At 51.2% G+C, this 24,631-nt stretch overlaps 1 protein-coding gene across 1 annotated transcript in view; it reads right to left on the minus strand.

Moving 5' to 3' along the window:
* The window catches only part of LOC140119690 (V-set domain-containing T-cell activation inhibitor 1-like), a 33,682-nt gene extending 10,963 nt beyond the window's left edge, over positions 1 to 22,719 (minus strand). Inside the window, exons 1-5 of the mRNA XM_072138977.1 lie at positions 22,583 to 22,719; positions 17,160 to 17,257; positions 13,761 to 14,105; positions 2,131 to 2,409; positions 1,870 to 1,925 (exon numbers count right to left, since the gene is read on the minus strand). Coding sequence (XP_071995078.1) covers positions 1,894 to 1,925; positions 2,131 to 2,409; positions 13,761 to 14,105; positions 17,160 to 17,226 — 723 coding nt within the window. The 5' untranslated portion in view covers positions 17,227 to 17,257; positions 22,583 to 22,719 and the 3' untranslated portion in view covers positions 1,870 to 1,893. The remainder of the gene's footprint in view (positions 1 to 1,869; positions 1,926 to 2,130; positions 2,410 to 13,760; positions 14,106 to 17,159; positions 17,258 to 22,582) is intronic.
* Between the last annotated feature and the right edge of the window lie 1,912 nt (positions 22,720 to 24,631).

The following is a 24,631-nucleotide window of genomic DNA, read 5'->3' on the forward strand; positions in this document are numbered from 1 at the left end:
AGGAAGAGAAGGAGACAGTGCACATAAACTACAGAGCAGGAAGAGGAGTCACACTTACAGAGTACAGAGCAGGAAGAGGAGGAGACAGTGCACACAGAGTATAGAGCAGGAAGAGGAGAAGTAAGTGCTCAGAGAGTACAGAGCAGGAAGAGGAGGAGTCAGTGCACATAGCGTATAGAGCAGGAAGAGGAGGAGTCAGTGCATACAGAGTATCGAGGAGGAGTCAGTGCACACAGAGTATAGAGCAGGAAGAGGAGGAGTCAGTGCACACAGAGTATAGAGCAGGAAGAGGAGGAGTCAGTGCACACAGAGTATAGAGCAGGAAGAGGAGGAGTCAGAGCACACAGCGTATACATCAGGAAGAGGAGGAGTCAGTGCACACAGAGTATAGAGCAGGCATAGGAGAAGTCAGTGCACACAGAGTACAGAGCAGGAAGAGGAGGAGTCAGTGCACACAGAGTATACAACAGGAAGAGGAGGAGTCAGAGCACACAGAGTATACAGCAGGAAGAGGAGGAGTCAGTGCACACAGAGTATAGAGCAGGAAGAGGAGGAGTCAGTGCACACAGCGTATACAGCAGGGAGAGGAGGAGTCAGTGCACACAGAGTATAGAGCAGGAAGAGGAGGAGTCAGTGCACACAGAGTATAGAGCAGGAAGAGGAGGAGTCAGTGCACACAGAGTATAGAGCAGGAAGAGGAGGAGTCAGTGCACAAAAAGTGCATGTATTGCATTTCGGCAGACCTAACCATCACACTTCATGGCTCCACACTCTCCCTGGTCCCTGTAGTCCATTGCCGTGGAGTCATCTATGACTATGTCCTATCTTTTAAGCGTCACATCCAGGCCTTTACTACAACCTGCCGCCTTCATCTCAAGAATATCTCTCACATCCGAACCTTCCTCAATCCAGAATCTGCAAAATTACTAGTGTATTCCACATCATCTGCAACATTCTCTTTTGTGGTCTCCCAGCTCTAGCGCCTCTCCAATCCATTAACTCTGCTTCTGGGCTCATCCCTCTGTCTCTTGGCTTTTCCTCTGCTTCTCCTCTCTCCCAGTCTCTCCACTGGTAACACATCGCACAGTGAATTCAGGATAAAACACTAACCATGACCTACAAAGTTGTCCACACCCTGTCCCCCCATAGATCTCTGACCTCACCACACATATTCTCCACTCCTCACAGGACCTTCAGCTTCACTCTACTACCATCCGCTCTTCTCACAACCACATCCAGGACTTCCGCCGTGCATCTCCCACACTCTCTACCAAAATGTGTCAGACTGTCCCCCACCTTCCAAACATAACCTGACAACCCACGAGGATCTACAACACACAATAACTGCTCTGCTCTCTCACCTCTCCGCTCCATTTACCCTCCATTTAGATTGTGAGCCCCAGGGTTTCCTAATCATTGTAGTTTTTGTTCTTTTCTTAATGTAAAGTATGTGAACCTCTTACTGATTGTACAGTATCATAACACTAATGCCGCTTCAGAGGGATTCCAGCCATACAAGTCCAGCTATGACCCTGATGGAGAGATCACAGGGATCCAGACACAACGGCCAGTAAAAAACACCAGTCAGAACTCATCAAGCACAATATCCAGGCACAGGTCGGAGCAGGTGACAGGAACAAAATCAGGAAACCTCAGCATGAAGCCTCGCGAGAATCCCATGGGAGAAGCTTCCTTGTATCTCTGACAAATGCAGGGACTGCCGGGAGCAAAGGTCCTAAGGTCCAATGTCCTCACAGACAGAAGCCGCACACACAACACCCGCAGCTAAACCATGGGGTCAGAACAAGTATGGGGATTACAGATAAGATGGATTCACAAGGTCCAGGACAATCCCCATTATTCACTTACGTGATGAAGACGGGCGCAGTGTCACTACAGCTCTACTTTCACCGAGTGCGTCCCATCTGTAGAGGAGGAAATGGAGAGTTCAGATACCTAGAGACCTGCGGACCCGCAGACTGTTAGACATTCCCCATTGTGATCAGATGCTTGGACATCCCAGGTCCATGTCCATGGATCCCCTCATTCACACTATGCAGTCCTTGGCCCTGGCTCTTTGAGGATCAGTCCCTCCTCCTATCCCTGGATGAGTTGGGTTCTATGTACTACCTGAGATGACGGCTCGAGCAGATCTCTTTAGCTTCCCCTCGATGATGTGACACAGAACTTGTACGTCTTCCCCCACGTCATAGTCCAGTACAGACTCCACCAGCTTCCGGCCATCACCCGGCTCAGTGATATTCATAACTCCGTGGTGGCTCAGATCTTCTCCACGTGCTGTGATCCACTGGACCTGGGGGAGCCGGTAGACCCCGGAGCCCCGGCACTTCATGCGTCGCTTCCCATCAATGGTCACCAGGGTTACGGTGGGGTCCGATGCCTGCAATGCTAAAAAGCAGAAATATGATGTCATTAGTAGTGTACAACAAGCAGATGATCCCTCTACCGGAGAGGGTGAGGCGCGGCCTTCATGTCCTCACACCGGAGAATATGAGGGAAACTTCCTCCGGATCTCGGTGGAGTTGGGAGTCTCTTGGCTTTCGTAGAGGAAGAAACCAAACAAAAATATGATCTGAAGATTTTTACTAATGTTGCGGCTCTCGCCTCATTCCCAAGGACCGTGTTGGGTTTGTGTCTAGTAAATGGAAGAATTCGTCTTTCTGATGAGTCTTAACAAAGGAAAGTTATTAGTCTGAATTGCCCCGTGATAGCAGGAGGGTTTGTACAGGCCCCGGGCCACGTCACCCCGACAGACAGGGGGGTCATTTACTAAGGGCCCGTATCTCGTTTTTCTGTCGCGTTACCCGAATATTTCCAATTTGCGCCGATTCTCCCTGCCGATTCTCCCTGTACTCCCTGTATTTGGCGCACGCGATCGGATTGTGGCGCATCGGCGCCGGCATGCACGCGATGGAAATCGGGGGGCGTGGTCATAAGAAAGCACAACGGATTCGGAAAAACCGCCGCATTTTTAAAAAAAAAAGTGTTGCTTGACACGCACTTACCTGCATTCAGGTTAGGACAGTGCACTCCGACGAACTTCAGCGCAGCAGCGACACCTGGTGGACATCGGGCACACTACCTTAGTGAATCGCCGGAAGACCCGAATCCTCCGCTGAGAACGCGCCGCTGTATCGCGACAGGACCGGGGAAGTAAATCTGCCCCACAGTGTCCACCTTCCCCAGGTCTCATCCCATTTGATAGCGTTTACAATGTGACGTCCTCTCTCCTCTGTTGTTTGTCTTGTGTTTTGGGTCGGTGGCAGTGACCTGAGGACATTGGGACACATTGGGGCAGATTTACTTACCCGGCCCATTCGCGATCCAGCGGCGCGTTCTCTGCGGTGGATTCGGGTCCGGCCGGGATTCACTAAGGTAGTTCCTCCGACGTCCACCAGGTGGCGCTGCTGCACTGAAGTTCCCCGAGGTCCGGCCTATTCCTGGTGAAGGTAAGTGCAAGTCCCGCGACTTTTTTTTTTTTTAAATGCGGCGGTTTTTCTGAATCTGTCGGGTTTTCGTTCGGCCACGCCCCCCGATTTCTGTCGCGTGCATGCTGGCGCCGATGCGCCACAATCCGATCGCATGCGCCAAAATCCCGGGGCAATACAGAGAAAATCTGCGCAAATCGGAAATATTTGGGTAACACGTCAGGAAAACGCGAATCGGGCCCTTAGTAAATGACCCCCAATATCTGCAGATGATGTTTTCTTACACCTCCCTCCTAACCTTCTGCCGGATTTGGGTATATAGCAGGGGCCCCGGACTTTTTGGCCTATGCCCCTGTGCAGACTCTTGTTCCGCTGTCCGGACAGTTCTCCCACTATCCCCTCTGTCTGTGTCCTCTCCAGATGGCGGGTGCTGTAGGGTAGAGCCGCCAGGAGACGCGGTGATGTCATTACACGGCGTCTCCAGCTTCCAGCAGATGACTACACGCTGCCGTATAATGACAAGAAGAGGAGAGGCGCAGGGAAGGCCGGGAGTATTAGCAATGTAGGGAGTTGCTAGGGGGGACCTCAGTTTGCTTGAATGACAGGGTCTGGGGGACATCAATTGACCAGGGGTGGGGGGGCATCATTTGACCAGGGTTGAAGGGGTGGGGGGGCATTCATTTCTGGGGGCGGGGGGACCCCGGCAGACCTCAGCGCAGCAGCGACACCTGGTGGACATCAGGCACACGACCTTAGTGAATCCCGGCAGAACCCGAATCCTCGTCAGAGAACTTGCCTTTGGTTTGCGACAGGACTGGGGAAGTAAATCTTCCCCACAGACTTGCCGGGAAGTTCTGGTACTGCCAGAAGTCATTGGGGCAGATTTACTTACCCGGTACTGTCGCGATCCAGCTGCGCGTTCTCCGACGAGCATTCGGGTTCTGCCGGGAGTCACTAAGGTCGTGCGCCCGATGTCCACCAGGTGGTGCTGCTGCACAGAATTCGGTCGGAGTTCACCAACCTATTCCTGGTGCAGGTAAGTGCGTGTCGAGAGACACTTTTTTTTTTTTTTTTAAATCGCGTGATTTTTCCGAATCCGTCGGGTTTTCCGATGGCCACGCCCCATTTTTCGTTGCATGCAAGCCGGCGCCTATGCGACACAATTCGATCGCGTGTGCCAAAAACCCGGGGCTATTCCGCACAAAATGGTAAGATTCAGAAAACCCGGCGGAAAAACGCGATTCGGACCCTTAGTAAATGACCCCCATTGAGTATTAATGGCCAGTAGAGACGATTTCTTGCCGGGTCCACAATGTTCACTTATATAAGGTCCGGATCACTCTGAAATTCTGTGGTCTACCCCCAGCAATCCTGCGGAGACCCCATTACTGGGCGTTATGCCTCCCACTGGGGTCTCCTCCTCATATAATCCCAATCTCATGGATGGACCATTACATGTTTATCCATTGTCCACTTTCATGATATTGTAGATCCTGCTCCCCTTACAGACCCTATGGACCTGGTGCTCAGCATCTACATTAACCCCTTGGCTCACGGCCACATCCTAAAAAAATTCAGCAGTTTACATTAGGACCCCCCAGGATCAGGCATCACCTCTGCCCGAGGCCTCTGAGCCATCATATAGAAGCGTCACCGTGTGTCCAAGCTGTGAAGAACAAAGGAAAATAACTGAACATTACAAAAACATTTTTCCCAATTTAAAATAAGATTTTAATACAAAAAAAAAGTCCATTGAATTATTGCCGATCCGTCTGTAATAACTGAACTATTATTAAAATAATGAATTGTCTATAAAAATTAAAAAATCCCGTAATTATTGTTTCATTTTTATTGTCAAAAATAGAAAGTAACCAAAAAGCTGCTAAATAGAATCAATAAAACCTCCACACATCCTGATAAAAACAAGCCCTCGTAAAGCTCCATCAGATATTATCATATTGGGGGTCATTTACTAAGGGCCCGATTCGCGTTTTCCCGACGTGTTACCCGTTAATTTCCGATTTGCGGCGATTTTCCCTGTATTGCCCCGGGATTTTGGCGCACGTGATCGGATTGTGGCGCATCGGCGTTGGCATGCACGCGACAGAAATCGGGGGGCGTAGCCGAACGAAAACCCAACGGATTCGGAAAAACCGCCGCATTTAAAACAAAAAATTGGTCGCACGGGCCATACTCACATAATCAGGAAGAGATCAGTGAACTCCGACGCAACTCGGCGGACCTCGGCGCAGCAGCGACACCTGGTGGACATCGGGCGCAGGACCTTCATGAATCGCCGGAAGACCCGAACGCTCGTCCGAGAAGCCGCCGCTGGAACGCGAATGGTCCGGGTAAGTAAATGTGCAAATATGTGTAAATCTCGCTGGTTCTGACCCGCGCAGTACAGTTAACCTGTTATGTGACGCTGAGAAAATTTACCATTCAACGCATCCTGCAAAAACCAAGACAACATAGAGCTGCCGGAGGCATCGCAGGATGCAGGGACTTATGTCACAGAGGAGAGACTTTCTAGTCTAGTCTAGCCCTCTGTGCACCTGGCCGCCCCTCTGTGCACCTGGCCGCCCCTCTGTGCACCCCTCTGTGCACCTGGCTGCCCCTCTGTGCACCTGGCCGCCCCTCTGTGCACCTGGCTGCCCCTCTGTGCACCTGGCCGCCCCTCTGTGCACCTGGCTGTCCCTTTGTGCACCTGGCTGCCCCTCTGGGCACCTGGCTGCCCCTCTGTGCACCTGGCTACCCCTCTGTGCACCTGGCTGCCCCTCTGGGCACCTGGCTACCCCTCTGTGCACCTGGCTGCCCCTCTGGGCACCTGGCTGCCCCTCTGTGCACCTGGCTACCCCTCTGTGCACCTGGCTGCCCCTCTGTGCACCTGGCCGCCCCTCTGTGCACCTGGCCGCCCCTCTGTGCACCCCTCTGTGCACCTGGCTGCCCCTCTGTGCACCTGGCCGCCCCTCTGTGCACCTGGCTGCCCCTCTGTGCACCTGGCTGCCCCTCTGTGCACCTGGCTACCCCTCTGTGCACCTGGCTGCCCCTCTGTGCACCTGGCTGCCCCTCTGTGCACCTGGCCGCCCCTCTGTGCACCTGGCCGCCCCTCTGTGCACCCCTCTGTGCACCTGGCTGCCCCTCTGTGCACCTGGCCGCCCCTCTGTGCACCTGGCTGCCCCTCTGTGCTCTTGGCTACCCCTCTGTGCACCTGGCTGCCCCTCTGTGCACCTGGCTGCCTCTCTGTGCACTTGGCTGCCTCTCTGTGCACCTGGCTGCCCCTCTGTGCACCTGGCTGCCCCTCTGTGCACCTGGCTGCCCCTCTGTGCACCTGGCTGCCCCTCTGTGCACCTGGCCGCCCCTCTGTGCACCTGGCAGCCCCTCTGTGCACCTGGCCACCCCTCTGTGCACCTGGCCGCCCCTCTGTGCACCTGGCCGCCCCTCTGTGCACCTGGCCGCCCCTCTGTGCACCTGGCTGCCCCTCTGTGCACCTGGCAGCCCCTCTGTGCACCTGGCCGGCCCTCTGTGCACCTGGCCGCCCCTCTGTGCACCTGGCCGCCCCTCTGTGCACCTGGCCGCCCCTCTGTGCACCTGGCCGCCGCTCTGTGCACCTGGCCGCTCCTCTGTGCACCTGGCCGCCCCTCTGTGCACCTGGCCGCCCCTCTGTGCACCTGGCCACCCCTCTGTGCACCTGGCCGCCCCTCTGTGCACCTGGCCGCCCCTCTGTGCACCTGGCAGCCCCTCTGTGCACCTGGCCGCCCCTCTGTGCACCTGGCCGCCCCTCTGTGCACCTGGCCGCCCCTCTGTGCACCTGGCCGCCCCTCTGTGCACCTGGCCGCCCCTCTGTGCACCTGGCCGCCCCTCTGTGCACCTGGCCGCCCCTCTGTGCACCTGGCTGCCCCTCTGTGCACCTGGCTGCCCCTCTGTGCACCTGGCTGCTCCTCTGTCCCTGCTGCGCTCTCCTTGTCTGTAAATATCAGTTTGCACTGAAGATGTAAAACTCTTCAATGGCCGCCCACAGGACGAGGCGTCTTGTACCTCGCTGCTTCGTGTTATGTTTCCCGCACACCACGTGGTTACACCGCAGGATCCGCTCTCTGCTCTTTCTGGCTTCCTCTTCTTGTGGTTTATGAAGAAATAACACAAAATAACAAATAACTCAAAAATCCCGGAAGCCGCAGACGGACAATTATAGGGGAGGAGCCTTCCTGTAGGATTCACACTAATAATGGGCATTGTGATTGGTGAGGATTACATAGATATCATTACTGAAATCCAGGTCTAGAGGTCATTGGCCCGGATTGATTAATGTCCCTGCCCCAGTGTTCTGCAGGTTCTGCTTGTACAGGTATTTATAAAGTGTGAACAGCGTTTAGTTCTGCTTGGGCACAAAACCGCACGAAGAGACGTCCAGAGAGTGATGGACACATTGGACTCATTACTAATTTTGGCAACGGTTCTCTAGGAGCACGAGAAAATGTAACCAAACATTGGGGTTCCCCCTGTATGGATCCAGACATTACAGATAACATACAGAAGGGGCCGAGCCCTAAGAGATCTCTGTTCCGAATTGGAAATCCTTGGTTTTTTGTTTATCTGTTTTCTCTGTAAGGGTGGGGCCGCCCCTTGTCAGGGCGGAGCTATTCTATCGGGCGGTAGCTATAGCTGTACTAGGGGGGTTTCTGACATCGGGGCAACAGGGTCCCGGGCTTTTCCATCACATCAGCTGAACTATGACCGAGCGCTGTGCTGTGTTGTGGTTATCAGTAACTGCTTTTGCGATATGAATGTTACTTGTGCTATCTGTACGTCCTGTACATATGCAGGGGATGACAGATTCATGATTTCTGGTGCCTGCACTTTATTTTGGTGAAACTTTACCATGGGGCGTGTGACACAATCCTGTAGGACTGCGTGATAAATGTGGTGCACGGTCCGACTCGGCACCGGACGCCCCCTCAGTGCAGAAACTTGTGTTACGTGAAGACAACGCAAAACAGTCATGGAGCGGCTCTGGAAGAATCACATGCAGTTCATGGAGCGTCTCCGGAAGAAGCACATGAAGGTCATGGAGCGGCTCTGGAAGAATCACATGCAGGTCATGGAGCGGCTCCGGAAGAAGCACATGAAGGTCATGGAGCGGCTCCGGAAGAAGCACATTAAGGTCATGGAGCGGCTCCGGAAGAAGCACATTAAGGTCATGGAGGGGCTCCAGAAGAATCACATTAAGGTCATGGAGGGGCTCCAGAAGAATCACATTAAGGTCATGGAGGGGCTCCAGAAGAATCACATTAAGGTCATGGAGCAGCTCCGGAAGAATCACATTAAGGTCATGGAGCGGCTCCGGAAGAAGCACATGAAGGTCATATCTATAGATTATGGAAGGACAGTGTAGGCCCATATCTATAGATTATGGAAGGCCAGTGTAGGCCCATATCTATACACTATGGAAGGACAGTGTAGGCCCATATCTATAGACTATGGAAGGCCAGTGTAGGCCCATATCTATAGATTATGGAAGGCCAGTGTAGGCCCATATCTATACACTATGGAAGGACAGTGTAGGCCCATATCTATAGACTATGGAAGGACAGTGTAGGCCCATATCTATACACTATGGAAGGACAGTGTAGGCCCATATCTATAGACCATGGAAGGCCAGTGTAGGCCCATATCTATACACTATGGAAGGACAGTGTAGGCCCATATCTATAGACTATGGAAGGCCAGTGTAGGCCCATATCTATAGACTATGGAAGACCAGTGTAGGCCCATATCTATAGACTATGGAAGGACAGTGTAGGCCCATATCTATAGACTATGGAAGGACAGTGTAGGCCCATATCTATAGACTATGGAAGAACAGGGTAGGCCCATATCTATAGACTATGGAAGGACAGTGTAGGCCCATATCTATAGACCATGGAAGGCCAGTGTAGGCCCATATCTATAGACCATGAAAGGCCAGTGTAGGCCCATATCTATAGACTATGGAAGGACAGTGTAGGTCCATATCTATAGACCATGGAAGGACAGTGTAGGCCCATATCTATAGACCATGGAAGGACAGTGTAGGCCCATATCTATAGACTATGGAAGGACAGTGTAGGTCCATATCTATAGACTATGGAAGGACAGTGTAGGTCCATATCTATAGACCAGGGGTAGGGAACCTATGGCTCGGGAGCCAGATATGGCTCTTTTGTTGGCTGCATCTGGCTCTCAGGCAGATCTTTAATAAATATTGATAGGTGATGTGTGTCTCTTACACTTATTACTGGACACAGGCAGCGATGTTAACGCTGCCTACATTCTTTGTACGGCCCAGGTGCCATCGCCGCTATCGTCTAAGCCTGGGTCAAAGATAAGAGCGTGGGAGCAATGGGGAGCTGGCTGCAGGGAGCGCTGGGAAGTGAATATTCATTTTTTATTACCTATCTACTGGGGGTATATCCTGGGGCTATCTATCTACTGGGAGGCATGTGCTGTGGGGCTACCTATTTACTGGGGGTATGTGCTGGGGCTACCTATCTACTTGGAGGCAAGTGCTGGGACTACCTATCTACTGCAAGGCATGTGGTGGGTGTCAGGATTTGGAGTAGTGAACCCCCTGGACCCCCATGAACGATGATGTAAGCAGACACCTTGGACCGGAATCTAAGTGGCACCTGGTCTTCACCAGAGCCTGCCGCAAAGTAGGATGGTCTTGCTGCAGTAAGGTACCACCTGGTCGTTCCACAGGCACGACTTGTCTGCGGTGGCAGCCAAGGTTGAGGTACAGGATCACTAGAAAGTCTTGTGTTCAGGAACAGGCAGGCGGTCAAGGCAGGTGGCAATGATGCGAGGTAGGGGACGGAGCAAGAGGTCAGGGCTGGCAGATCAAGAACAGGTCCGGGGTCAACAGAAGCTTCCTCATATCCATGAAGAACTAAGATCCAGCAGGGAACCAAGAAAGTGGGTAGCGCCAATCAGCAGCGCGCTGGCCAGTTAAATCTGTGCACGCGCAGCCAGGACGGGAGCAGTCACATGGAGACGTGAGTGAGCTCTGAAAGGGGCGTCGCCACAGAGAGGGGCACGGGTGTGCCTGCGATCTGAGACGTAGATCGCAGGGGCACCCATGACACTGAGACTACCTATCTCCTCGGGGGCATGTGCATATTGTACGGCTCTTCCGGAATAACATTTTAAAATATGTGGCGTTCATGGCTCTCTCAGCCAAAAAGGTTCCTGACTCCTGCTATAGACCATGGGAGGCCAGTGTAGGCCCATATCTATAGACTATGGAAGGATAGTGTAGGCCCATATCTATAGACTATGGAAGGACAGTGTAGGCCCATATCTATAGACCATGGAAGGCCAGTGTAGGCCCATATCTATAGACCATGGAGGGACAGTGTAGGCCCATATCTATAGACTATGGAAGGCCAGTGTAGGCCCATATCTATAGACCATGGAAGGCCAGTGTAGGCCCATATCTATAGACTATGGAAGGACAGTGCAGGCCCATATCTATAGACTATGGAAGGACAGTGCAGGCCCATATCTATAGACTATGGAAGGACAGTGCAGGCCCATATCTATAGACCATGGAATGACAGTGCAGGCCCATATCTGTAGACCATGAGAGGCCAGTGTAGGCCCATATCTATAGACAATGGAAAGCCAGTGTAGGCCCATATCTATAGACCATGGAAGGCCAGTGTAGGCCCATATCTATAGACTATGGAATGACAGTGTAGGCCCATATCTATAGACTATGGAAGGCCAGTGTAGGCCCATATCTATAGACTATGGAAGGCCAGTGTAGGCCCATATCTATAGACCATGGAAGGACAGTGTAGGCCCATATCTATAGACCATGGAAGGACAGTGTAGGCCCATATCTATAGACCATGGAAGGACAGTGTAGGCCCATATCTATAGACTATGGAATGACAGTGTAGGCCCATATCTATAGACAATGGAAGGCCAGTGTAGGCCCATATCTATAGACTATGGAAGGCCAGTGTAGGCCCATATCTATAGACCATGGAAGGACAGTGTAGGCCCATATCTATAGACCATGGAGGGACAGTGTAGGCCCATATCTATAGACTATGGAAGGCCAGTGTAGGCCCATATCTATAGACTATGGAAGGCCAGTGTAGGCCCATATCTATAGACCATGGAAGGACAGTGTAGGCCAATATCTATAGCCAATGGAAGGACAGTGTAGGCCAATATCTATAGACCATGGAAGGACAGTGTAGGCCCATATCTATAGACCATGGAAGGACAGTGTAGGCCAATATCTATAGACCATGGAAGGCCAGTGTAGGCCCATATCTATAGACTATGGAAGGCCAGTGTAGGCCCATATCTATAGACTATGGAAGGCCAGTGTAGGCCCATATCTATAGACTATGGAAGGCCAGTGTAGGCCCATATCTATAGACTATGGAAGGACAGTGTAGGCCCATATCTATAGACCATGGAAGGACAGTGTAGGCCCATATCTATAGACTATGGAAGGCCAGTGTAGGCCCATATCTATAGACCATGGAAGGACAGTGTAGGCCCATATCTATAGACTATGGAAGGCCAGTGTAGGCCCATATCTATAGACTATGAAAGGACAGTGTAGGCCCATATCTATAGACCATGGAGGGACAGTGTAGGCCCATATCTATAGACTATGGAAGGCCAGTGTAGGCCCATATCTATAGACTATGGAAGGCCAGTGTAGGCCCATATCTATAGACCATGGAAGGACAGTGTAGGCCAATATCTATAGCCAATGGAAGGACAGTGTAGGCCAATATCTATAGACCATGGAAGGACAGTGTAGGCCCATATCTATAGACCATGGAAGGACAGTGTAGGCCAATATCTATAGACCATGGAAGGCCAGTGTAGGCCCATATCTATAGACTATGGAAGGCCAGTGTAGGCCCATATCTATAGACTATGGAAGGCCAGTGTAGGCCCATATCTATAGACTATGGAAGGCCAGTGTAGGCCCATATCTATAGACTATGGAAGGACAGTGTAGGCCCATATCTATAGACCATGGAAGGACAGTGTAGGCCCATATCTATAGACTATGGAAGGCCAGTGTAGGCCCATATCTATAGACCATGGAAGGACAGTGTAGGCCCATATCTATAGACTATGGAAGGCCAGTGTAGGCCCATATCTATAGACTATGAAAGGACAGTGTAGGCCCATATCTATAGACCATGGAAGGACAGTGCAGGCCCATATCTATAGACCATGGGAGGCCAGTGTAGGCCCATATCTATAGACAATGGAAGGCCAGTGTAGGCCCATATCTATAGACCATGGAAGGCCAGTGTAGGCCCATATCTATAGACTATGGAAGGACAGTGTAGGCCCATATCTATAGACCATGGAGGGACAGTGTAGGCCCATATCTATAGACCGTGGGAGGCCAGTGTAGGCCCATATCTATAGACCATGGGAGGCCAGTGTAGGCCCATATCTATAGACCGTGGGAGGCCAGTGTAGGCCCATATCTATAGACCATGGGAGGCCAGTGTAGGCCCATATCTATAGACAATGGAAGGCCAGTGTAGGCCCATATCTATAGACCATGGAAGGCCAGTGTAGGCCCATATCTATAGACTATGGAAGGCCAGTGTAGGCCCATATCTATAGACCGTGGGAGGCCAGTGTAGGCCCATATCTATAGACCGTGGGAGGCCAGTGTAGGCCCATATCTATAGACAATGGAAGGCCAGTGTAGGCCCATATCTATAGACCATGGAAGGCCAGTGTAGGCCCATATCTATAGACTATGGAAGGCCAGTGTAGGTCCATATCTATAGACTATGGAAGAACAGGGTACGTCCAGATCTATAGATTATGGAAGGACAGTGTAGGCCCATATCTATAGACAATGGAAGGACAGTGTAGGCCCATATCTATAGACCATGGAAGGACAGTGTAGGGCCATATCTATAGACTATGGAGGAACAAGGTAGGTCTAGATCTATAGATTATGGAAGGACAGTGTAGGCACATGAATCCAGATTATAGAATACTGTTCTATGAAATCTATCTCCTTGGGGGCTCTCACCACCACATATAATTACTAATACTCTTAGTTTTGGATTGACAATTTACTTCCTTATTAGACGTCTATGTTCAGCTTCAGCTGTACCTGGTCCCCAGATGGACATCAATAGTAGGTGGGAATTGTCCCATCTCAAAGGTCAGTGGAACTTGTTTAGGACCACATGACGAGCTCGGATGAGAAGGTATAACTGTATACAGGAGTATATATATAGGTATATATGGAGAAGAACTTACAGTCTATGGTGAATGTCATCTTCTTCTCTCCATGACCCTTGGTGTTGGCGGCTCGGCAGTGGAAGGTTCCCTGATCCTCATATGTGACATCTCTCAGGGTCAGGTCTAGATTTCCCTTTGAGACGTCTGTTAGCAACGTCACCCGTCCTCTGTATTGGGGATCTTGTTCCTTAAGATCATCTTTTCCATTCAGTAGTTTGTATACAATAATTTTTTGGGGTTCTTCTTCCTTCTCCCAGATCACGGTCAGATCTGTCAGACCGTTAATGAAAGGGAAGGTACAACGCAATGTTCCGGTGCCATAGAGGGAGGCGGTCACCGTATCCTCAGGTATGGGATGGACTCCTGTAAGGAAGATCATACAACATTCAGCTCTGCTCCTCTTATCCCAGGGACCACCCATGCTCCATAGCCCGGGACTATTTGCTTTGTTTATACTTGTGGGATGGGAGATGTCAGGAGGGTAACTATAGACGTGTTATGGTATTCCCATGGAGGAGCAGTAATAGAGAAGGCTTTACTCCACTCTGCAGTCTAGACTGTGAGCCTCCTCGGGACGGGTCCACATTTTGTGGATTTTGTGCACTCGTGGTCATTTATTTAGACCTTTTCTACAGAAAACTGGTGGTGTTTTTTTTCTCTTTTTCGGCCTCTTGTGTCTAAATTTAAGAAGTGTCAGTCACAATATTGGTGTTTCCCATCACTCTCAGCTTGTTCCATATTTGGGCGCCACTTGTGAATCCACCAGTTTTCTGGCGCTTCTATTTTCCCACTCGTTTTTGGCACAATCTGTGGCACAAAAAGAGAAAAGCCTGGGAAGTTCCAAACCTTTTACTCCTTGTGCCACAAACTTACAACCCACAGAAAGACATGAAATGGTTCTAGCTCCACCCTGCACCAAAAACAATAAATGCCCCACACTGTGTGCGTCTACTGGAATGACCTATATACAAAAAAGGTCCAAAAAGGACCTCACTGAGACCCATTTGTCTAAAACGTAACATTTATTTTAGAACTAATAATAACAGATATAAATATGTGAATGTTACTTGCACAGCACTTATGGTGAACTACATTTATAAATCTACAGAGTAGTGAGGTGGAGCAGATTTGTTGTGTACAGTCACCGGCGACGGACTAGTGTAGATTCCAACCTTGCACTGCAAATAGGACTAACCCCCAGCTGGGGTCACCGGAGAGACATTAGGGTCACCACAGTTATCATTACACAACTATGTAGCAAAGTGTGATTATAAATGAACCCCATTAGCCTGCGGAGGGTAGGTGACGCACTGACCCACCTCCACAACGGCGCCAGCTATTACTTCAAAGCCAGAAGCACCAAGTTGGTAATAAGCCCCCAATTGGGGACAAGTGATGTGAACCACAGAGCCTGATGAAACCTAAGTGCAAGTTAGACAGATACCAGTGTGACTAATGCATCTTGGTTAGTAGGTCTGATGTGCAGGTAGATCGGCAGCGCACATCTTAGTATACAGAAGGTAGGACAGGTTGTCCCTGTATGTAACACGTCCTGCCTAGTATAGTTCTACAAGTCATAAAATGCTCGAGGTGACTTAACGTACCACGACACTAACTCTGCTAAATAAAAGGACATTTATAGCCCCCCCGACATGTTTTGCTAACTTCATGGCGTCTTCAGGGGTGACGGGGCTATATCGTGGAAGTAATAGCTGGCGCCGTTGTGGAGGTGGGTCAGTGCGTCACCTACCCTCCACAGGCTAATGGGGTTCATTTATAATCACACTTTGCTACATAGTTGTGTAATGATAACCGTGGTGACCCTAATGTCTCTCCGGTGACCCCAGCTGGGGGTTAGTCCTATTTGCAGTGCAAGGTTGGAATCTACACTAGTCCGTCGCCGGTGACTGTACACAACAAATCTGCTCCACCTCACTACTCTGTAGATATTTAAATGTAGTTGTAGTTCACCATAAGTGCTGTGCAAGTAACATTCACATATTATTAGTTCTTAAATAAAAGTTACGTTTTAGACAAATGGGTCTCAGTGAGGTCCTTTTTGGACTTTTTTGTATATAACTTTCCTGTTTCCTTTTCCACCTCTTGTGTTTCGTGTACTGGAATGACGGGCCCAACATTGAGCCACTGAAGCCAACTAACATACTCTGATGCTGCTATGCTGAACTGCTGCCATGCTGAACTGCTGCTATGCTGAGCTGCTGCCATGCTGAGCTGCTGCTATGCTGAGCTGCTGCTATGCTGAACTGCTGCCATGCTGAGCTGCTGCTATGCTGAACTGCTGCCATGCTGAGCTGCTGCCATGCTGAGCTGCTGCTAAGCTGAGCTGCTGCTATGCTGAACTGCTGCCTTGCTGAGCTGCTGCCATGCTGAGCTGCTGCTATGCTGAGCTGCTGCTATGCTGAACTGCTGCCATGCTGAACTGCTGCCATGCTGAACTGCTGCTATGCTGAGCTGCTGCTATGCTGAACTGCTGCCATGCTGAGCTGCTGCTATGCTGAACTGCTGCCATGCTGAGCTGCTGCTATGCTGAACTGCTGCTATGCTGAGCTGCTGCTATGCTGAGCTGCTGCCATTCTGAGCTGCTGCCATGCTGAACTGCTGCCATGCTGAGCTGCTGCCATGCTGAGCTGCTGCCATGCTAAACTGCTGCCATGCTGAGCTGCTGCCATGCTAAACTGCTGCCATGTTGGACTGCTGCCATGTTGAGCTGCTGCCGTGCTGAGCTGCTGCCATGCTGAGCTGCTGCCATGCTGAACTGCTGCCATGCGGAGCTGCTGCCATTCTGAGCTGCTGCCATGCTGAACTGCTGCCATGCGGAGCTGCTGTCATGCTAAACTGCTGCCATGTTGGACTGCTGCCGTGCTGAGCTGCTGCCATGCTGAACTGCTGCCATGCTGAACTGCTGCCATGTTGGACTGCTGCTATGGTGAGCTGCGGTTATGCTGAGCTGTTTCCAGACTGAGCTGCGGCTATGCTGAGCTGAGGCTATGCTAAGTTGAGGCTATGCTGAGCTGCTTCCAATGCTTCTCCCATCCTGAGTTTGGTTCCATCCCTGGGTGCACAGGCCAGTGTTTCCGGTTGGCACATTTACATAGGGACTAAATAACCTGCGCCTGTGGAGCCAGTCTGACCCTGTTACTGGATGACTTCCCCCTGCACCGCATGTTTTCCACATCTGAGGAATCTCCGCCTCTTCCTTCAACGTAAACGTAAAATGTATTAAATCCCAGGATCTAATTTTCTGTTGATTATTTGTGACCTGATTTGTCTTTTTGCATTGGGGTCTGGCAGCTGCACAGATCCCACCCTGTTATGCTCCGGCTTGTTGTCCCACACAGAACACATATCGGATCAGGATAAGAACCTCCGGTGAGCCTGGATCCTGGCACTCGTTACCTGATGGGAATCCAATCATCAAACATCCAAGGATAAATCCTCTCCAGAAAGGTCCAATCGCCATCATGAAGAATCCAGGTCCACGATGTGGGATGAGCCTGGAGAACAACACAAACAAAAATCCATGAGGAACATTGTGATCTATTAGTGACCGCTGACATCCCCTGCGACCTCGTCCTCGGGATAAGACCACGTGAGGACCTCCGGGAAGCCACAGCTCGGACATGATATTGGCCCAGCAGCAGAGGTGATGATGGAGGAATCATTTATTGCTGGGGTTTATGTCTCATGGGATGAATCATTTATGACCCAGCTCTATGGAGCACGAGGATGTCAAATACTAAATGTAAAGGGAGCAGCTAGGAGAGTCCAGCAAGTGTCGAGAGATGGAAGATTAGACGCTCCAAACACAGAAGCCAAGTCAGTGACTCCTCAGTTCTGCATGTGAGAAGGGATGAGAGTGTGTGCGGATGGAAGATGTAGCATAGTCTCGTTGTGCTCCCTACGCCCCTGTGATGTTGGTTTACCAAAGTTTCCTAATGTCTGATAGGAAGTGGCTTTATATCATCTGCCCCAACTCCATACCTGCGCCCCCTGCCCTGACCTGGGCATGCTCTCCAAGCATGTTCTCTGCCCATCTCTATGATGCCGTGGCATGGCCATTGCTGCTATCACTATCAGCAGAGCCCTGGAGCGGTGGAGACCAGAAGGTTATCCATGGTGAACAGTTCAGACCCTGATATATTGCTAAAGATGAAAACCCGAGACACAGAAGGTCCCCACCCTGCATTACACTACTGTGTGCACAATTCTCCATGAGAACCCAGATTAAAGAATCGCTTCCTTCTTCAAGGATGGAGATGGCCCAGACAGAGGGATCATCTCTAGGGCATGGAAAGTCTTATAGGTGGACGTCACAGGTAATGTGACCATATATCACCACGCGGCCAGTGGCGCTCACGGGGGACGTCTCTGGTGTAGAATAAATCTAAAGCCAGTGGCACAGACATGGAGCGTGCACTGTGAGAGGCTACTCGGTGCATGAACGTGTATGATGTCCTGGAGCCGTCTCGTCTTATCACCAGTCCTTCCTGCATTGGGTTGGGTTACATCTTGTACCTGAAGTTATCAGCCTGCAGCGTCCATGTTAGTAGAAGTGTTTGTCATGTCCATGCGGCAATCTCCTCCAATCTACTGGGTCCAACATTGGAGGTGAAGGGGTTGGAAAGAGATTTCCATGAGACGGAGCCGGACTATGCGCTCGCCCTTGACTTTAGGAGCTGCTTTAGGGGAGTTGTCAATTTTTAATAAATGATGAATTGGACAACTTTCATCCAGAAGGATTATAATTGGGGCCACGTCCACCAAACATGAATTCAGGCGTCTCCTCAAGGCACCAGCAACATCCAGAGTGTGGTGGCACAGAGATGAGGCGGGAGGGTGTAAGACGCCTCCTTCTTAGACCTTCGTGGGAGCTTCCCTGAAATGTGCCACATCTGGTGGCCCTGGAGGGATCATCCTCCTCTCTCAATACAGTCGCCAGAGGCTGAGCCAAATGGGTTGTGTAAGCGAGAATACAGAGAATGTTATAAACTCCTCCTGGTGAATACTCTCCGCACGCTATAGACCGAGTGTGTAGGGAGATCCTGGTTCTCGGTGTTTATCCTCTCATCTCTTGTCCTGTTATTTCGACCCTTTAGCCTGAACGTTCCTTTTGCGTTGCGATGTTGTCCTGTGCTCTCCCTCTTAGTTGTGATCCGGCTCCGGAGATTGTTCCTCTGTCTTTGTCTTTGTGTTTTGCTTTTAGCTGCAGTGAGAACGTCTCCTAGTTGTCCGTTACCGCCTGGGGTAGTTGAGGCAATAGGCAGTGACAGCTGGGAAAGAACCTACTCCTGGACCTCCCCAGTCTCTGCCTGAATTACAATGGTCTTATACAATAGGTTAGACATATAGGAGACATAATCCCACTCCTGATACACAGCTTTATGGCACAATCTGCATTGTTTACAGGATTTGGGTAGAATGACCTCAGTAATGAGCGTTCTCCTCCAGAACAGACATGAAAGGGTTACGCTCCGTAGTCGCAGGGTTTGGTCAGTGGTTTCTGGGAGCAGTTTGCGGTGTTCTGCACATAGGGGGTAGCCTGGATATTTCGTTGATGCCGTAGTCCAGGACCAGGTGTGACGGCTCGTGTCCAGCTACAATTCTATCCACATGCCGGATGAGTGCAGACTTAGATGAGAAGGTTCTGTAAGATTTACTGACCCATATCTCTACTGTAAGAGCCGCGATCTGGTACTGATCCGGACGGCAGACGGAGTATAGATTCAAAAGATCCCAGAACCAGTTAATAAAATCTCCGTTTTCCATCTTTATTTGTCCGCATTATTCCATAATCATCACCGGTCATCGTGTTTCATGCGTCTCATCACGTTCCCATCATGACCTGCACATCCTCTGCCCCACCAGGAGGTAGAGGAAGGTCGTGGTGCCCCATGGGGTATAAGCAGAGGGCACTATGGGGTATATGCAGAGGGCACTTTGGGGTATATGCAGAGGGCACTATGGGGTATATGCAGAGGGCACTATGGGGTATAAGCAGAGGGCACTATGGGGTATAAGCAGAGGGCACTATGGGGTATAAGCAGAGGGCACTATGGGGTATATGCAGAGGGCACTATGGGGTATATGCAGAGGGCACTATGGGGTATATGCAGAGGGCACTATGGGGTATATGCAGAGGGCACTATGGGGTATATGCAGAGGGCACTATGGGGTATATGCAGAGGGCACTATGGGGTATAAGCAGAGGGCACTATGGGGTATATGCAGAGGGCACTATGGGGTATATGCAGAGGGCACTATGGGGTATATGACTATGGACACTATGGGGTATAAGCAGAGGGCACTATGGGGTATATGCAGAGGGCACTATGGGGTATAAGCAGAGGGCACTATGGGGTATATGCAGAGGGCACTATGGGGTATAAGCAGAGGGCACTATGGGGTATATGACTATGGACACTATGGGGTATATGCAGAGGGCACTATGGGGTATATGCAGAGGGCACTATGGGGTATATGCAGAGGGCACTATGGGGTATAAGCAGAGGGCACTATGGGGTATATGCAGAGGGCACTATGGGGTATATGCAGAGGGCACTATGGGGTATAAGCAGAGGGCACTATGGGGTATATGCAGAGGGCACTATGGGGTATAAGCAGAGGGCACTATGGGGTATATGCAGAGGGCACTATGGGGTATATGCAGAGGGCACTATGGGGTATAAGCAGAGGGCACTATGGGGTATAAGCAGAGGGCACTATGGGGTATAAGCAGAGGGCACTATGGGGTATATGCAGAGGGCACTATGGGGTATATGCAGAGGGCACTATGGGGTATATGCAGAGGGCACTATGGGGTATAAGCAGAGGGCACTATGGGGTATATGACTATGGACACTATGGGGTATATGCAGAGGGCACTATGGGGTATAAGCAGAGGGCACTATGGGGTATATGCAGAGGGCACTATGGGGTATATGCAGAGGGCACTATGGGGTATAAGCAGAGGGCACTATGGGGTATATGCAGAGGGCACTATGGGGTATATGCAGAGGGCACTATGGGGTATAAGCAGAGGGCACTATGGGGTATAAGCAGAGGGCACTATGGGGTATAAGCAGAGGGCACTATGGGGTATATGCAGAGGGCACTATGGGGTATATGCAGAGGGCACTATGGGGTATAAGCAGAGGGCACTATGGGGTATATGCAGAGGGCACTATGGGGTATATGCAGAGGGCACTATGGGGTATACGCAGAGGGCACTATGGGGTATATGACTATGGACACTATGGGGTATAAGCAGAGGGCACTATGGGGTATACGCAGAGGGCACTATGGGGTATATGCAGAGGGCACTATGGGGTATATGACTATGGACACTATGGGGTATAAGCAGAGGGCACTATGGGGTATAAGCAGAGGGCACTATGGGGTATAAGCAGAGGACACTATGGGGTATATGCAGAGGGCACTATGGGGTATAAGCAGAGGGCACTATGGGGTATATGCAGAGGGCACTATGGGGTATATGCAGAGGGCACTATGGGGTATACGCAGAGGGCACTATGGGGTATATGACTATGGACACTGTGCTAGGACCTTCCCCGGGGCAGGAGGATTTTCCGGCCTCGAGTGTCGGGAGATGATTCCCAGGAAACGTTCCGCCTTCTCATCCCATAACTTGGAGGCCACAAAAAGATGGAAGCGGCGGCCATTACTGCCTGGTGACAGAATTGGTTCTTTAGGTTTGTTCTTAAGTTGAATTTGTATGTAAGTCGGATCTGTACATTTTATTATTGTAGATCCAGACAAAAAGCTTTTTTGTCCCAGTGTCCCCGGTCACAGGGGCAGAGGGGTCACCAGAGGTCACAGGGGCAGAGGGGTCACCAGAGGTCACAGGGGCAGAGGGGTCACCAGAGGTCATATGGGCAGAGGGGTCACCAGAGGTCACAGGGGCAGAGGGGTCACCAGAGGTCACATGGGCAGAGGGGTCACCAGAGGTCACATGGGAAGAGGGGTCACCAGAGGTCACAGGGGCAGAGGGGTCACCAGAGGTCACAGGGGTCACATGGGCAGAAAGCTCGTCTTTACGCCAGGGGTCACCTCGTAAGTGAGACTAATGGTAGAGATGGAGGAAAGGGACCTCATATACCTCCTCCTCCTCCTCACATGGGGGGTCCCCACATAAAGCGCGGCTCTGGGGGCTCGGGGACTCTGGGGGCTCGGGGGCTCTGGGGCTCTGGGGTTTTGGGGCTCGGGGGCTCTGGGGGCTCTGGGGGCTCTGGGGGCTCTGGGGGCTCTGGGGAACAGATTTACAGGCCGAGTATAAACGTATTATTCGAACTTTCTATCTTCCTTTCACTTTCCATTTTTCTTTCTCCTCCGGGTTTTGGGTCTTGTTTTCCTTTTGCTTTGTTTCCGTCTTTTTTCCTTTATTATTTGTACATCTGTTTCTGGGGGATGAGGATTAGGAGACCCCGATGCCCCCCCCCCTCTGCTGCCCCCGGGGGTAGCAGCCTACATCCATATGTCATGGTCCAGAATGCACTGGGCCTGGGATCTCTTTACTCCCATCCCTCAGTAAGTCCCCCGCCACATCTGCCCCGCAACCCCCCCCCCTGGGCACATCTGCCCCCCAGTGAACCCCCCCCCCCCTCTGGGCACATCTCCCCCCAGTGACCCCCCCCCCCCCGGGCACATCTCCCCCCAGTGCCACCCCCCCCCCCGGGCACATCTGCCCCCCAGTGCCCCCCCCCGGGCACATCTGCCCCCCAGTGCCCCCCCCCCCGGGCACATCTCCCCCCAGTGACCCCCCCCCCCCCGGGCACATCTCCCCCCTCCGCTCCTGCACTCACCGTGTGTTCGTTCTTTCTCTGCTGCGAGATGATATTCTCTGCTTTTACTTTCACTTTCCTCCCGGGGAGGAGGAGGGGCAACGATTTCTATAAACTGGAAATCACCAAAAAATAACATCCTACCCCACTGAGACGCGTCAGGATCAGCGCAGAATAATCCGGAAATCGATTTTCTATTCTTCTGCTTTCGGTTTAGTTTCTTAGTAATGAGCCGTGTGCATGTAACTGGCTGATAACAGAGAGCAGCGGAGGCCACAGTGTAATATATAACTGTATACAGGGGGAACCTGCAGAGACAGAACCCACAGAAGTGCCACGGCCACAGACATGACCCTTCTCCGTGGTTTCTGAGCCGTCGGCTGCAGGTTCATCCCGGGACTGCAGAACTTTATAACCACCGGCTGTAAGTCACGGGAGGGACCTCAGAGATTCCCGTCCTGGGGTCACGGCGTCCTGAGGTCACGGCGTCCTGGGGTCACGGCTTCCTGAGGTCACGGCGTCCTGGGGTCACGGCTTCCTGAGGTCACGGCGTCCTGGGGTCACGGCGTCCTGAGGTCACGGCGTCCTGAGGTCACGGCGTCCTGGGGTTACGGCGTCCTGGGGTTACGTCCTGGCACCACAACTGACCACACTGTGCCCCCCACATATATCATATATACCCCCTCACACCACAACTGACCACACTGTACCCCACATGTATCATATATACCCCTCGCACCACAACTGACCACACTGTGCCCCCACATATATCATATATACCCCTCACACCACAACTGACCACACTGTGCCCCAACATATATCATATATACCCCTCACACCACAACTGACCACACTGTACTCCCCACATATATCATATATACCCCTCACACCACAACTGACCACACTGTACCCCCACATATATCATATATACCCCTCACACCTCAACTGACCACACTGTGCCCCCACATATATCATATATACCCCTCACACTACAACTGACCACACTGTACCCCCACATATATCATATATACCCCTCACACCACAACTGACCACACTGTGCCCCCACATATATCATATATACCCCTCACACCACAACTGACCACACTGTGCCCCCCACATATATCATATACACCCCTCACACCACAACTGACCACACTGTACCCCACATATATCATATATACCTCTCCCACCACAACTGACCACACTGTGCCCCCACATATATCATATATACCCCTCACACCACAACTGACCACACTGTGCCCCCACATATATCATATATACCCCTCACACCACAACTGACCACACTGTGCCCCCCACATATATCATATATACCCCCTCACACCACAACTGACCACACTGTACCCCACATGTATCATATATACCCCTCGCACCACAACTGACCACACTGTGCCCCCACATATATCATATATACCCCTCGCACCACAACTGACCACACTGTGCCCCCACATATATCATATATACCCCTCACACCACAACTGACCACACTGTGCCCCCACATATATCATATATACCCCTCACACCACAACTGACCACACAGTGCCCCCACATATATCATATATACCCCTCACACCACAACTGATCACACTGTACCCCCACATATATCATATATACCCCTCACACCACAACTGACCACACTGTACCCCCACATATATTATATATACCCTCACACCACAACTGACCACACTGTGCCCCACATATATCATATATACCCCTCACACCACAACTGACCACACTGTACCCCACATGTATCATATATACCCCTCGCACCACAACTGACCACACTGTGCCCCCACATATATCATATATACCCCTCGCACCACAACTGACCACACTGTGCCCCACATATATCATATATACCCCTCACACCACAACTGACCACACTGTGCCCCCACATATATCATATATACCCCTCACACCACAACTGACCACACTGTACCCCACATGTATCATATATACCCCTCATACCACAACTGACCCCACTGTGCCCCCACATGTATCATATATACCCCTCACACCACAACTGACCACACTGTACCCCACATATATCAT

Source organism: Engystomops pustulosus, chromosome 2, assembly GCF_040894005.1.
Source record: "Engystomops pustulosus chromosome 2, aEngPut4.maternal, whole genome shotgun sequence".
Taxonomy (NCBI): domain Eukaryota; kingdom Metazoa; phylum Chordata; class Amphibia; order Anura; family Leptodactylidae; genus Engystomops; species Engystomops pustulosus.